The 15,824-nt window shown below is 50.9% G+C and overlaps 1 protein-coding gene across 6 annotated transcripts; it reads left to right on the top strand.

The window, feature by feature from the left end:
• Window positions 1-5,146: 5,146 nt before the first annotated feature.
• Window positions 5,147-14,056, top strand: Nodal (nodal growth differentiation factor). 6 transcript variants are annotated; one of them, XM_071611199.1, is made up of 5 exons: window positions 5,147-5,192; window positions 5,613-5,808; window positions 6,109-6,320; window positions 10,691-11,394; window positions 13,124-14,056. In XM_071611199.1, the coding sequence occupies exons 3-5, from the start codon at window positions 6,125-6,127 to the stop codon at window positions 13,274-13,276; spliced, it is 1,053 nt and encodes a 350-aa protein (XP_071467300.1). In that variant the 5' UTR covers window positions 5,147-5,192; window positions 5,613-5,808; window positions 6,109-6,124; the 3' UTR covers window positions 13,277-14,056. The 6 variants fall into 6 exon arrangements, with proteins under 6 accessions (XP_071467300.1, XP_027787169.2, XP_034491700.1 ...); XM_034635809.2 differs by having other exon boundaries at window positions 5,170-5,257; XM_027931368.3 differs by lacking the exon at window positions 6,109-6,320 and having other exon boundaries at window positions 5,153-5,192.
• Window positions 14,057-15,824: the final 1,768 nt, after the last annotated feature.

Below are 15,824 nucleotides of genomic sequence, written 5' to 3' on the forward strand. Positions count from 1 at the left end.
GGCCTGGGGATGTAGCTCAGTTGGTAGAGTGCTTGCCTCACGTGCACAAGGCCCTGGGTTCATCCCCAGCACCACAAACAAACAACAAACAAACAAAAAAGGGCTGGGGATGTTGAACTGGGCAGAAAGGAATCTGGCTTAGAGCCCAGTGCGAGGGGCAGGGACAGACTGGAAAACAAACAGCACCAAACAAGACAAGTTACTGTGCCGCTGTGGAAGCCTGTGGAACAGGTGAACAGGGTGATGTGACAGAGCCCAGGAGGTTTAAGGGGATGATCTGGGAAAGGCCTCTGTGTGCAAGGGACATGCCTGGGGACATGACAGCATCTAGTCTGGACTCCTAATTCAGAATGACCCAGGGCAAATCCCAGCACTACCACCAGGTAGGTGGTCCCCTGGGGCAAGATGTTGACCTCCCTGAGCCTCGGTTTCCTCACCTGTGAGATGGAATCTCACACTGGATCTAGGACTGACAGGAGGGTAAGTTAGGTGACACAACCACATTATGGTTCATGCTAATAAAATAACAGAGTGCAGCTAGCTCATCCAGACAGGGCCAGGTGCCTGCAATGTGAGTCTCGACTTCCTATCCCAGGGTGTCTCTCTCTCATCCAACACATAACAAGGGTCTCAAATGCACTCGTTCTTCAGGCTAGGCCAATAGGCGTGATGAGTTAGGGAGTGGGGGGGGTGGCAGTGGCACACTTAAGAGAACAGGCCCTGCCAAAAGGAAGCAGCAACTGGTCAGCTTTAGGGAATATTCACCATGCTGAAATGAGGGCTCAGAACTTTCCATTCCTCCAATAATGCAAAACAGAAGCAACCTATTTTATATAAAATCTTAAGAATTTTCATTATTGGTGATTTAATAAAAACTAAAAAATAGCAGGCTTGGTGGTACATGCCTGTAATCCCAGAAATTCAGGAGGCTGAGGCAGGAGGATCACGAGTTCAAAGTCAGCCTCAGCAAAAGCGAGGCTAAGCAACTCAGTGAGACCCTGTCTCTAAATAAAATACAAAACAGGGCTGTGGATGTGGCTCAGTGGTCAAGTGCCCCTGAGTTCAATCCCTGGTACTCAAAAAATAAAAAATGAGTAAAAGAGGGCTGGGGACTTAGCTCATAGATAAAGTGCCCCTGGGTTCAATCCCCAGTACCAAAAAAAAAAAAAAAAAAAAATCAAATAAAACCTGAAAAAACACAGTTGGGGACAGACAAAAAATACTGCTATCAATCAAGCCTGGCTGCAGGCAGTTCATACCCTCCATTTGCCAAATGCCAGGCCCTTCGCTTAGTGCTTTGGAGAATACAGAATAAGCCAGGCCAGAAGATAGGCAATAAGACAGGTTCTGAGTTTTGGGCCAGCAGTCCTGCTGTCTCAGAAACGCAGAAGGTCTGGGATCAGAACGTGAAAGAGGGAGACCCGAGGAAGGCTTCCTGGAAGGTCCCTGAGCTACATATTCTGTGTAAATAAAGTCGAGGCACAATCATCTGGCAAAGGAAGACCAGCTTGGAGCTTCAGGTGCAGACAGGTGATCCTGCTGAGCTGAAGCACATCTGAGGTAAGAGGGGTTTGGAGGGGAGGACTGGAGACTGGGACTCATCTCTACCTCCAGGTCACAGCCACAAGTGCCCAGCAATGGCCTGGACAGTACCTCTCAAGTCTGAGTGTCGGCCTAGGAAACCAGCAGTGTGGCAACAGAGGGTGGGCACACACTGAAAGTACAAGCGAGCCGCTGGTGCCATTGAGGGACCGCTCATTGGCTCCGGCCGCAGGTCCCAGCAAGTGATGTTTGCTTAGGAACCCGGGGCTGAGGCTTCAGAGAGAAATGAACTGGGAGCCATCCCGACTTCTAGGGAGCTTGCAGTTCTGTGGCTGTCACCAAAGGGAGTTTGGACAACTGCTCTATGCTGCTTTACTTTGAAGGGGACTTTGCTAAATAGCTGAATAGCTGTGGGGTAGGTGGGACTGGTTTGTAGAGGAGGGAACTTTTTTTTTTTGGGTAGAGGGATTGAACCTAGGGGTGCTTAACCACTGAGCCACATCCCCAGCCCTTTTTATTTTGAGACAGATTCTCCCTAAGTTGCTTAGGGACTCCCTAAATTGCTGAGGCTAGCCTTGAATTTGCCCATCCTCCTGCCTTAGCTTTGAGGATCTGGGATTATGCATGTGCCATCACACCCAGCTTGGAGGGAACTTTTAAACTATGTCATAAATGAGCAGGAGACACAGTAGAAACAGAAGGAAGAGCCCGTGAAAGGCAAGTGTGTCGGGGAATTAGAGAGTTCATTCAGGAATTAGGAGTTCATTCAGGAATTAGAAGTTCATTCAATCACTTGGCAAACACTTATTCATTACCCAGGTGCATGCCAGGAGCTGGGGTAGACACTGGAGGGTTGTAACAAGGTGAATGTCCTCCACTCTCCAACTTGTTATCTAACTCCTCTTCTATGGCTTCCAGAGTGTAATACATACAGCCATTCCTAAGTATCCACGGGGGATTGGTGTCAGGATCTCCCATGAGTACCAAAATCTGCAGATGCTCAAGTCGCATACAAAATGACATAGTATTTGCATATGACCTATGCACACCCTCCCAGGCACTTGAAGTCATTTCTTCATTACTTACAATACCTAATACAAAGTAAAGATTGGGTAAACAGTTGCTCTACTATATTGTTTCCGGGACAATGACAAGACAGAAAGTCTGTCCATGTTCAGCACAGATGTGACTGTTTTTCTCCAAATATTTTCTCTCCAAGGTTGGTTACATCCACAGATGCAGAACATGCCTATACATGAAAGCAGCTGGTGTCAACCGGCTCATTAAGTATGTGTCCTTGACTCCCTGAGAATCTGGTCTGGCACCACAGGAGGGGTTCCCACAGGAGACAGAGTCATACGCAGAGCATACGCAGATTTGTTCAATGAATAAATAAATGAATAACCAAATGCTACCCGCATTATGTTCTTTACACGTTTCCTACTTAGGACATTTCTGTTAGTGATATGTTATTATAGATCTCCATTTTACAGCTGAGCAAGCAGAAGCTTCAAGATGATAAGTGACCTCACCCTGGTGGGAAGTGAGGTAGAAGAATCCAGACCCCACGTCCTGGAGACCTGAGTTCAAGCAGGCAGCCATGCCAGGTCGGGGGGCGGGGGGGGTTCCCCAACAGCCCCATGGAAAGCGGTTGAGAACAGCAAGGGACTTTGCCCTCATCCTCCATCCAGCTGGGATGAGCTCAAAGGTTATCTCCCAGGTCAGGTGATGCACTGGTCAGTTTGTCTGGGGCAGGGAAGTGAGAAGGTGCCACTCCCCACTTGGGAAAAGGACACTCACTTGGGCTCTTCCTTGCAGGAAACAGACCCTCAAATAATTAGCCTCCTTTAAGATTGAGAAGGATGACTGTTAGCCTCTGTCTCGAAGGGCACCAGAGACGTGGGTTCTTCACAGGGCCAGACCCAAGAAAGCTTCAAGATGGATGAGCTTTGTCAGACGGTCCGGTTGCTCTTGCTGGTCAGAGAGAAATTCCAGGCCCCCTGCTCAGCTGTGGGCCAATACACATCAGAAATGAGGTCTGTCTGCAGTGACCAGCCCTGGGAAAGGCAAGACTTGAGAGCTTCAAATACTCTTAGAGGATGAGGAGGTGGCTCAGGTAGAGCACTTGACTAGTATGTGCATGGCCCGGGGTTCCAACCCCAGCACAGCAAAAAACAGAAACAAACAAAAGACCCCGTCTTAGTGGAAGGCACCTACTCACCTCTCATTTAGCTAATGGGGAAGCAACAGGGGAAGAAACAGGAGCTGGGCGACCTGCAGTCCTGCCGTTCACATGCTGTTCCCGCTCATAAATTTGTGTTCTTGAGTAATTTACCTTGTTCCTTCTGAACTTCTGCTTTCTCATCTCTGAAGTGGGGACAAGGATAAATTCTGTAATTTTAACTCAATTATGGAGCACCAAACTATGTGCCACCTTGTTCAAGAGACACAAGATGCAAAACCTTTATCCTTAATGTTAGGAAACTTCTATCCAGGATGGAAAGGAGAAGCTTCATTTCTTTGGTCTCTTCTCCAGTGGACAAGGCTGCCCTGGGTGGATCTGCCCTGTTTACAGCAGGGTTGCCAGGTTCCAGGACGGATGGTGATCTGGGAGCCCTGGGTTGCGGAACTGACTCTGTCTCCTGTGGGAACCCCTCCTGTGGTGCCATTTTTGCTGTCCCTGTCTGGGCTAAAGGACCCCACAGGACTCACCACAGTCTGTTTCTGATTTATATGTGCATATGCTGAAGGTAATCTCTGCCTCTGGGGAGGGGTCTGATTCAGAGGGCCAGGTCTCCAAATTCCCAGTGAGCACCCAGGTTAGGGATATTGGACAACCAAGGACACCCTTAATAATCCTCAAATGTATGATCCTTTATAATTATATCAGCTTTCAGAGCTTGCAAAGTATTTTTACATTCATTTCCTTTAATCTGCATGGGAGGTGGTATCTCCAGCTGTTTTACAGAAGACAACTGAATTTAGAAAGGGGAGTTACAAACTACAAGTAGAACCCTAGCCCACCCAGGTTCCCAGAGCAACTAAGAATCATTGGGGTGCTTGCTAAATATGTAAATCGCCACTCCCTCACTCCAAATTCTAATTCTGAATATTGGATGGGATTCAGTAATCATTAGTGTAACAAACGTTTCAGGAGATACTTATCCTCTGGCAAGTCCGGACACAGTGAAATTTATGGATCTACTTCACACAGGTTTTTTGGGTCCTGAATTCATATATATCAGGAGAACGAGATGAATGGGGCAGTCCCAGCTTTGAGGAACCCACAGATGGTTGGTGTGCAGACTGACCACAGACTATGGTTGGAAACTCAGGCCTCTGATTCCGGAGCAGGGCCCTGTCCAGCTGGGTGGGTCAGCCCCTCAGGAGAACCCAGCCTTGGAACTCCCCGGTGAACCTGCTGAGCCTCTTTCCATTTTCTAACCCTTGCTCAGGTCTGATCTGTTGTTCTTTGTTTTCGGCCGGAGGCATCCTGTGAAACAGCAGCCGGTATGTGGACACCTGGTGCTGAGTCTTGCACAAGGTCAGCTTTCAATGAAAAGGAGGAACAGGGTGTGGAGCAGCAGAGAAGAAAGCCCTGCAGTAGGAGGAAAACAGACTGGCCGGCAGGAATTTACATTTCTTTAAAGGTAATTCCAGTCCTGCCCTTCCTTTGGGAGGGAGCCCAGGCAAGGATCACTCCAGTGTAGGTGAGGTAAGCAGGGTCCAGGGAGATGGAAGGGAGGGGGCTTGAGGTCTCCTGTGGCCTTGCCACCACTGGGCAGGGACTGCAGGACATGGTAACACCTTTTTTCCTGAAGTGATGCCTGTTCGTGGGGGGAAGGGGAAGAGACTGCTGTTACCAGAATAAAGAAGCACCCCCCCACCCCCAAACAGCTACACCCCAGGTTCCAGCTTCAGATAGAAAAGGCTTCGTCCTGGTCCTTCCTGCCCTCCCTTCCCCAGGAGAGCACTTCCGTATTTGAAGCTGGCATTTGTCCCCAGGGCCTTTCCTCTGGAGCTCACCTCTGTTGCTGTAAGTATCCAGTAACCAATCGTTTTTCCCGTAGGCTGGCTCCCCAGACAGGCCTTGCCACAGAAAGCCAGGGAAGCTCCCCGAGTTCACGTGCACAGTGCCCAGAAGGCAGCACCCAGCTAGGCTGGGTCACAGCATCCCCGGTGTGTGGAGCCACCGCCTGAGCGCTGAGATCTGCAGGCACTCCACATTCCCTACCTGCTCAGGAGAGGACGGGGCGGGGATCCCAGGTGAGGAGGAGGAAGAAAGCCTCAATTCTGAACTGGGGGCCTGCTGTCTCAGCCACAGGGACTCTTACTGAGAAGCAGGGTGCCCGGGCGCCCAGACCTGGTGTTTGGATCTAAGGCCCCCGCGGGTTTTGCAGGCCGCCGTCCCAGGTTCAGATCTCTCCATCCCCCAGTCGAGGTCCCTCCTCCACCTTCCCCCTCCAGGGGAGTTATAGGTTCTTAAAGCTTCCCTGGTGGGAGGAATGGCGGGGGCGGGGCGGCTGTGCAGGCCCAGGATATAAGGGGCGGAGGCGCTGCTTTCAGGTCCAGCCAGCCCATCATGTACGCCCACCGCCTCCAGTTCTTCCTCCTGCACGCCTGGTGGGTGCTGCTCCAGGCAGGCGCCGCCACGGTGGCCCAGGTACCCCTGCGGACACTGGGGCAACCCTCGTCGCCGTCCCCTCTCTCTTACATGCTGAGCCTCTACCGCGACCCGCTGCCCCGGGCGGACATCATCCGCAGTCTGCAGGCACAAGGTAGGCTGCGCCGCCGCACCCTGCCGCGCCCCAGGGCGCCTGGGGTAGCCACCCGCCTGCGGGCTCCGGAAGTGCGCTGGGACTGCGGAGGGGTGCCTTGGACCGGGTGGTCCGGGGCTCACCGAGCCCAGGGCTCGAAAGGCGCGTCCAGGGTCTGGTTGTGCGTGTTTTTCTGTATCGGCACGGCCGGTGGCACGGACGAGTGGGAGGGGATTCCAGCGTTCCCGGTATGACCCCGACAGGGACCACTGCCATCCAGGTCCAGATTTGGGGTGCGCAGAGCGCAGTGCTGGAGGATGGGAGCCAGATCGCTCAGCTTCTCACCGCCGCGGTGTTAGAAGTTACGTACCTGGGAGCCTCAGTTTACGCATCTGTAAAAAGGTAGAATAGTGCCTTCTTTGTAAGACCGTAGAAAGGGATCGGTGACAATCACATCAAACAACACAGAACTGGGCACAGTAATAACAAAGGGCCGTTATCGCTGTAATTATTTTTGTTTTGTCGAATCTCCTTTTTCTTTTTGCGAATGAGGGTGAATGGGTCGCGGAGTCTGGCGGCGGGAGTGTTCCAGGCTGAGGTGTGGCATCAGGGATTAGGGCTCGCAGGTCCAAGATTAGGGATGGAGTGTCACGAAGCTGAGAATTAAGGCAGCCTTAAACCCGGGTCGGGGAGACGTCAAGTTTCCCGGGTGACCCTGGACTCCCAGGCTAAATTTGGATGCGGGTGTGCCCAGTGACCCAAGAACATCTTTGCAAGGACTAGGCAGTGCGTTTGGGCACCGAGCGCAGCGGGCAGTTGGGTGCCGAGGAGGGGGAGCCCTGACCTAGGACCTCTTCCCCGGCGCAATCCACATCCCGACACCTGGGTAGCCTCCCTGGCCCGCGCCTCCCTCTGCCTGCAGGGGCCAGACAGCGCTCCCCGGGGCCGGGGCGCAATCCACATCCCCTAATCTGATCTGACCTGCCGCCCGCCGGTCCTTCTGGGCCTGGGGGCGGGGCTCCTAGCTCCCTGGCCTGGGCGGCCGCGTCTGGGTTGACACGGCTGGCCGACTGGTGACCCTCTCCGGAAGGGTCATGTGGGGACCGACCAGGCTGGGGACACCTTGGAGGGCGAGGCAATGGGAAATTTGTTCTGGCAGGTCCTCCAGAAGACCAGAAGGTGGCCGGGGATGAGGGATAGGAAAGGGGGAGGGCACACCTTTCTGGTTCACTTCCTTCTGGAAAGTTCTTGAAAATGTGGTTGTGATTCCACAGACTGGGAATCTGGAAAACTGGGTTCTGCTCCCTCAAACCCTGCTTCCCAATTCCAGCAAGTCACCCTACTCCTCTGGTTTTCCTTGTGTAGACCAGGGGACTGCTCTCTGGGGAGGGGGTGTGTGTCTAAATATCCACAATAAAATTCAGTACCGTTGGCCTGTGATTGCTTCGTTGTGTAAAAGCTGCAGGAAGAGCCTTCCAGGAGGGGGGCGGATGGGGAAGGGCTGTCCTAAGCCAGCTGTCCTCCTACCCGGTTGTATTTGTGGTTGTATTTGTCGAGCTGTAGCACAATACTGCAAAATGGGAGTTGGAGTCTAACCAAATTAGATATACATCTGTTTCACCTCCCCGCCAACCTCACTTTCCTCACCTTCAAAGGGTGCTAACAGTGGGGAGGGTTTGAGGAGAGGGTTCTTGTAAAGCTATTGGAAGTTGAGCCCAATGACCACACCTGTAATCCCAGCAATTGAGGAGGCTGAGACAGGAGGATCACAAGTTCAAGGCTAGCCTCAGCAATTTAGGAAAATCCTGTATCAAACTAAAAAATAAAACGGGCTGGGAATATAGATCAGTGGTAAAGCACCCTGGGTTCATTTTAAAAGCACCCCCCCCCCAAAAAAAAAAAAACAAAAACAACCTTGGGAAGTAGCTAATGGTAATGACCCTTAAGCCCTCTAGGGGCAGAGCAAGGCACCAGACTTCTTCCAACAGGAAGGAGCGGTCTCTTTCTTGCCCATCCGTGACACTGCCCATCCCACTTACAGGAAGACTATGTGACCTGTCCAGGGACCTCCCTGCCTAACTTCTGGACACTGACAATAATGAGGAAGTTTGAAGACAGCCAGTGCTTATTGAAGTTAGGTAACTGCTGGGCAAAGCACTTTGTGTACAGTTAATCATAACACCCAGTAGGGTGGACACTGTTACTGTTACTATTTCCTTTTACAAAGAGGGAAACTTGGGCCCAGAGAAGGAAAGCAACCTGAGCAGTGTTGAACAGCAAAACAGCGAATGGTAGAATTTGAACCATCTTGGAGAAACTCTGGGGCTCCTGCTGCTCTTAGCCATTAAGCAAGAGTACTTTCCTCTAAAACACCATTTGTATACACTTGAGATTAAATATTTTAAAATTGCAGGCCTGCTGGTACAGGTGGCCAGGAGTTGCCACAGTGTCTCACTGTCCCCAGATGGTCAGCTGATGCAGCAGTGGAAATGCATGGATGGGCGTCTTTCCCACACCTCTGGGGAGAGCTGCTAGTCAGGGGCCGGTTATTGCCCCCTGCAGGTGCTAATTAGGAGAAAAGTGGAAATTAAGTGAAAAAGGGCAGCTGAGAGGAGGCTGAAGCTAGGAATTACCCCTTTATGATAGAGGTCACATTCCAGAGAAACTTGTTACGAGATGGCAGATGCTCTGTGGACAGTAAAAAAAAAAAACTGCTATGTGCGCCACTGTATCTAAATTGGTAACCGCCATGGCTTCCTGGATCTGTGCATGAACCAGCTACAGGTCCTGATTTTATTTCTAAGGGATAACCCCTGATTTTCTTTACAATAAACCATCACATCTCTTTGTTTCCCAGGGTGATAAGACAGAGGTGAGCAGTGCATCATTATTCCCAATGCAAAGAAGAGGGGAAAAAAGTTAAAGATTATTATTATTTATTTATTTTTTTTGGTACTTGGGATTGAACCCAGGAGTGCTTTACCAGTGTGCTACATCCCCAATGTTTTTTCAAGTTTTGAGATGGAACCTAGCTAAAGTCGCTTAGAGCCTCACCAAGTTGCTGGGATTACAGGTGTGCAACCACCATGCCCAGCAAGATTATTAAGAGAGCTGAAATCCAGAAATGTGTGCTAGTTCCAGACATCAGACAAAATTAGTACAAGACTAAAATGAATGGAATATGCCCCCCCATCTCACCTGGTCTGGGCTTGGCTGTCTTGGCGGGTCGAACAAGGCTGTGTGTGGTGTGTGATTGCTGTGTGTGGCCCCAGGTGTGTGAAGGACCTGAAGCCCGGAGGGTGAGCATTGAAAAGCCATGCCTCAAATACCTTTAGAAACCTACCTGGAGGGCTGCTGAAAACGAAGTTTCTGCCTTGCTCCTTAGGCACAGGCTGGGGAGAGGGTGGTCAGCCATTGGCATCTATTTCTCTGAGGTTTTCATGACACTTGCATCTAGCTAAATGTGCCTGTGAAGTAGATCACCTTGTCCAATGAGAAAACAGCTCAAGAAGATGACTTGTTCCAAGGTCACAGGGCAAGTGGAAGCCCAAGTTTAAGTTAGAAGGCCCAAGCTTTCTTTGGCCTTAGACTGCAAGGGGAGAGAGGAGGGGAAGACAGAACTCATACAGTTTGTGTGTGTGTGTGTCTGTGTGTGTGTGTGTGTGTGTATGTCGGTGTGTGTGTTTGCAGTACTGGGGATGGAACCCAGGGCCTCATGCATGATAGGCAAGTGCTCTACCACTGAGCTACATCCCTAGTCCTTTATTTTATTTTATTTTTTTTAGTTGTAAGTGGAAACAATACCTGTATTTATTTATTTATTATTTTTAGGTGGTGCCAAGGATAGAACCCAGGGCTTCACCTACTAGGCAAGCGCTCTACCACTGAGCCACAAACCCAGCCCACCCCTAGTCCTTTTTATTTTTTGAGACAGGGTCTCGCTGAGTTGCCGAGGCTGACCTCAAACTTGTGATCCTTCTGCCTCAACCTCCTGAGTCCCTGAGATCACAGGTGTGTGCCACCACACCTGGCTAATTTTTATTTTTGAGATAGGGTCTTGCTAAGTTGCCTAGGCTTGTGATCCTCTTGCCTGACTGATCCAGTTCTTACCAGTTTGTCTCCAAAAGGGCACTCACTGGTGGAGCAGTGATTTGGGGTTTGGACTTGGCAATCAGGAAATTAAGATATACTTTTGACTCTTGACTATGTCACCTTCCCAGATGGACAACCTCTCTGGGCCTTAATTTTCCTCATCTTTAAAATGGACTCAAGAACATTACCTCCTCAGGGTGGGGGTGAGAGTAAGAGATGGTCGACATCCGTTAGGGTTCTAACATGGGACTGAGGTGGGGGACCCACTCTCACTCTGCTTTTTTTCTGGTTTTTCCCAGATGTGGAGGTGGATGGGCAGAACTGGACCTTTGCTTTTGATTTCTCCTTCCTGAGCCAAGAAGAAGAGCTGGCGTGGGCTGAGCTCCGGCTGCAGCTGCCCAGCCCCGTGGACCTCCCCGCCGAGGGCCAGCTCACCATTGAGATCTTCCACCAGCCAAAACTGGACACAGAGAAGGACCCAGGCAACTGCCTGAGGCGTCTTCGGATGGAACTGTTCACCATCACTTTGTCCCAGGTCACCTTTTCTTCGGGCAGCATGGTCCTGGAGGTGACCAAGCCCCTCTCCAAATGGCTGAAGGACCCCAGGGCACTGGAGGAGCAGATGTCCAGTCTGTCCAGAGAGTGCTGGCAGCCCTCCCCCACCCCCCCTGTCACTGGCACCAGCGTGCTCCTCATGCTCTACTCCAACCTGCCCCGGGAGCAGAGGCGGCTGGGTGGCGCCACCTTGCTGTGGGAAGCTGAGAGCTCCTGGCGGGCCCAGGAGGGACAGCTCTCCCGGGAGAGGGTCCTGAGACACCGGCGGCATCACTTGCCAGACAGAAGCCAGCTGTGTCGGAAGGTCAAGTTCCAGGTGGACTTCAACCTGATCGGGTGGGGCTCCTGGATCATCTACCCCAAGCAGTACAACGCCTACCGCTGCGAGGGCGAGTGCCCTAACCCCGTGGGGGAGGAGTTCCACCCCACCAACCACGCATACATCCAGGTGTGACGCCAAGGCAGTAAGCCCTGGGGACGTGCTGTCAGAGAGGGGGACAGGACTCCAGCTCTGCTGTCAAATCACCACGTTCAGTCTATTATAGCCATTCAAGCACCTACCTCGTGCCAGGTCCTGTGGGAGGGCCTAGGAGGACTCGGGGACTACCCTATAGAGCCTGTGTGGAGTCATGCCATATGTGGGGGGGTTACCCTTGACACAGGCTTCCCTAGGACTTCTTGTCTTTCATAAAATTAGGGAGTGGGGGTAAAACAGAGGGTCTCGGGTCCCCTCTAGCCCTGACATTCTGTGAAGGAGTCTTTTTGATTCCTACCCATTAGCTGTGTGAAAGCTGCTTATTCTCTTGGATCTCAGCTTTCCTACCTGTGAAATGGGGAGGGCAGTGCCATATCCCTTAGGGTGGCTGTAGGGCTCATGAGATTATTGGTACCCAGCCTATACAGTAGGCGGCAGGTACTAGATGTGTTTGATTCATTAGTGAAATGGGGGCTCTGTTTATAGGGCCATGGTTACAAACAACACTGTTACAGCTCTTGTACTTTTGCTGCCTCAGACTGTAGCTGAGTACTCATTTCGCAGGAGTAGACAAGGCCAGAAGCTGCCACCAGGGGCCACTAGTCAGCGTAAGGGCTAGGAGGTGGCAGAGGGAGTGGGACAAGACCGGTGTAGGAGGGAGGATGAGATGGAGAGAATATAGAGCCTGATGTGGCGGCCTGGTGTTTGAGGTGGCCCTGCCCTGCTCTCTCGGAGTGTTTTCATCGATTCCGTGAAGCCTGGAGTGAATCTCTGGGACCTGCAGTCCATCCTCTGTGCCAAGTCCCAGGCAGATTCAGGGCCTCTGAGGAGCATGAGCACGTAAGCTGAGCTCCTCAAGGGAGTCGCTGGTGGGCCACAGCCTCAGAGGACTGCTAGGCTGAGGCCCTCCTGAGCCTCAGCAGGTGCCGCTGACCCCACTAGCCCCCTGCCTTGCCACCAAGCGGAAACCCAGGCAGTCCCCAGTGCCAGCTCTCACACTCTGATCTGAAGAGATGTCCACAGGAACAGGTTCCTAAATGTCAAGGGGGTGTCACCTTTCTTCTTGTTGACTCTGCCTGCCCTTCGCTGGCCAACAAAACAAATCCTATAAGAGCTTCCACGTGATTCTCTTCTGCTTCATAATTCTGGAACCAAACCAGCAGTTTCTTGGAATATTTTTAAAGTTGGTATTCACTTTAGGCTAGAACAGTAGGACTTGTAAGTTAGCTACTGCTCTACCCAGAAACATGAGCCTTAGAATCTCTTGGTTAGGTTGCATAAAGCTATTTTAGCTGTTAGAGTTGATATATTGCCATGCTGGATGCTGATTCTTTCGTGAAAATCATTTTTCTTCTATTTTTGCATCTACAAACTGATTTTTTAATTTTTACTTTTTAGTACTGGGGATTGAGTCCAGAGGTGCCTAACCAGTGAGCCACACTGAGCCACATCCCCAGCCCTTTTTTATTATTTTTTTAAATTTTGAGATAGGTTCTCACAAAGTTGCTTATAACCTCACTAAGTTGCTGAGGCTGTGATCCTCTTGCCTCAGCCTCCTGAGTTGCTTGACTAACGGACATGTGCTACTCCACCCTGCCAATAAATGATTTTCCACTCTCACTTTCTTACTCCTTACCTAGAAATAATACTCTTCTGACCTACTGGTAGGGATGTGAACTGACTCTCCTCCCCTTCCTTCCAGAGTCTGCTGAAACGCTACCAGCCCCATCGGGTCCCTTCCACCTGCTGTGCCCCAGTGAAGACCAAGCCGCTGAGCATGCTGTATGTGGATAATGGCAGAGTGCTCCTAGAGCACCATAAAGACATGATCGTGGAAGAGTGTGGGTGCCTCTGACCACATCCTGGAGGGATGTCAGATTTGCCTACACTCCAGAAGGTTGGGAAGCTCCTGGAAGACGTTACACTTATCCAGGGAGGAGAAACAGAGGGAAGAAGCAGCTCTGCCCAGCAGAACCGAAGAGGAAGGGCTGCCCGCTCTGTAAATGAAGGGCCCTGTGAGGTTGGCCAAGCCCAGAGGCCCTGGTCAGGAGGAGGGAAGAGAAAGCCTTGCAGAGGGCAGAGTGCTTGCTGGATTTTCTCTTTATCGAAAAGACAGTAGCAAGTAAAAGTGCAAGCGCAAGAATTCTTTACCCAATTTGTTTTTAAATTCATGAACCCCTTGAAATTGTGTGCAAAGTTGGAGCAAATGTGCATTTATTTTTGAGGTGGGGCAAGGCGATCTATAGCTTTGGCATATTTTCCAAAGCAGTCTGTGAACCACTGCTTCTCCTTCAAAGATTAAGTATCAATTTAGTAGATTAAAACTATTGGCTCTTGTTGCATCAGGCTGGGGTAGGGGAGCCCTGCACATCTTCCTGGTTGGCCAGTGGCAATCTGTTGGCTGTGTTCAGAGGCTCCCTGGCATGGTCTCTGCTAATGAGTTGCATAAACAATAAAGCCATTGTCTAGCTCTCCTAGGCCAGCTGGTGCCTTTAACAAGAGAGCCGGGAACTCCTAGAGGACTGGCCATGTTGGACTACAGAAGCTGGAACCCTCAGACATCCCTGAGTCAGTCTGCTTGGCAGACACAACTCGAGTCTATTAAAGTCGGTGACACTTCACCTCCTCCTCTCAATGTGTGCAGTTAATGAGGGCCTTGCGGTTCCTATTGAGCAGGGGTTAAGGACTTATTCTGGGTGGCAGGAGACATGGGCTGTAGTCACTGAGCTATGTGACCTCAATTGAGTATTCACTGCTCAGCTTCCTCTTGTAAAATGCAAGACGGTGGGTGCTAACATTCATATGGGGTATATTAGAATACATTCTGGGTATGACTGGGGATGTGGCTCAGTGGTAGAGTACCTACGTAACTAGCAAAGTGCAGGGCCCTGGATCTGATCACCACCACCACCAAAAAAAGTCTTGTTTGGTGGGCTCAGAGACCTTGAGTTTTAAGCCATAGGCTGTCCTCTGGGGCCTTATCCCTGTCATCTCCTTCCAAAGCTTGTAAGGCCTGTCAAGACCAGTCCCTGGCATATTCTTTTGCCACCTCTTTTTTTTGTGTGTGTGTATCAGGGCTTGAACTCCGGGGCACTCGACCACTGAGCCACATCCCCAGTCCTATTTTGTATTTTGTTTAGAGACAGGGTCTCCTCGCGTTGCTTGATGTCTTGCTGTTGCTGAGGCTGGCTTTGAACTTGCGATCCTCCCGTCTCTACCTCCAGAGCCACTGGGATTACAGGTGTGCGCCACCACACCCAGCCTTTGTCAGCTCTGAGACTGGCTTACTTCCAGGTTGCACACGCACTACAGAAAGAGGACCCCAAGTTTTCCTACAGGAAGTTGTGGCAGAATATCTGAGCACAAATCTTCATCTTCTGGATGAAAAGGCAGCACTTCTTACCTGCGTAACCTTGTTGAGCACTGCCAAAACAGGGGCTATGTGGCGGGGGAGTACATTTTATAAGCGTGTGAGCCCAGGGAAACTGATCCCCTACCCTGTTTCCCAGGAAGCCTCTCAGCTGGTCCTCCAGCCACAGAATGATCCCAACTGTATGGGAACTTCACTGAGCTGACTTGACTCATCTGTAGCCTCGGTTGAATCAAGGTGACAATCCTGGCCCAGGCTGGGGCTGGACTTGCCAGAACCAGATCTGGGCCTGAGAAACCTCAGTGCCTCAGCAGCAGTACTGATCTAGCTGCTCATTTCCTGAATGGAAACGTACCTGCTCTGGGGTTAGCCCAATTCAGAATCGCAATGGGATCCTGCATCTGATTTTACTCTGGAGGATAGTAGGGCAGGGGCAACCCTGTGAGGTCAGCTTGTCCCATTCTCTTTCCTGAATTAGACCCCAGGAGGCCTCATGGGCTGGCCACAACAGGTTATTGTCCTTAATAGCCATCTACAAATTTTTGGTCACCTAGCTTTGTATCACCTTGGCCTTTAGAATCAAACTCTTGAACCCAACCCTACCACAACCTGAGGGCCTTTGTTGTTTTTAAAGAAGTTCTTAGTTCCCCAGCTGGCCTAAACTTGCCACTCTTCTGTCTCAGCCTCCCAGGTAGCTAGGGTTAAAGGCATGTGTCACTGCACCTGGCTTGGCCTGAAGTTCTCAGAAATGGAAATACCATCCTAGCATGCACAAGGCCCTGGCTTTAACCCCAGCATCTCTCTCTCACTCACACACACACACACCATCCCAGGGCTTTCAAGAATCTTTACCCAATGGCTCTTACATAGCCTGGGCCAAGAAAGTGGAAGATGGACTGACTTCTGGCTCTCTAGCTCATGGGAGCATTTATAGTCAGCTTCTCTGTTGACTCAGAACAGACCTCCCTGATAGCAAGGCCTTGCTTCCCCTTGCAAGATGACAATGCAGGCACAAAGTGGTGACTCCATGCCT

Source organism: Marmota flaviventris, chromosome 4 (assembly GCF_047511675.1).
Source record: "Marmota flaviventris isolate mMarFla1 chromosome 4, mMarFla1.hap1, whole genome shotgun sequence".
In the NCBI taxonomy this organism is placed as follows: domain Eukaryota; kingdom Metazoa; phylum Chordata; class Mammalia; order Rodentia; family Sciuridae; genus Marmota; species Marmota flaviventris.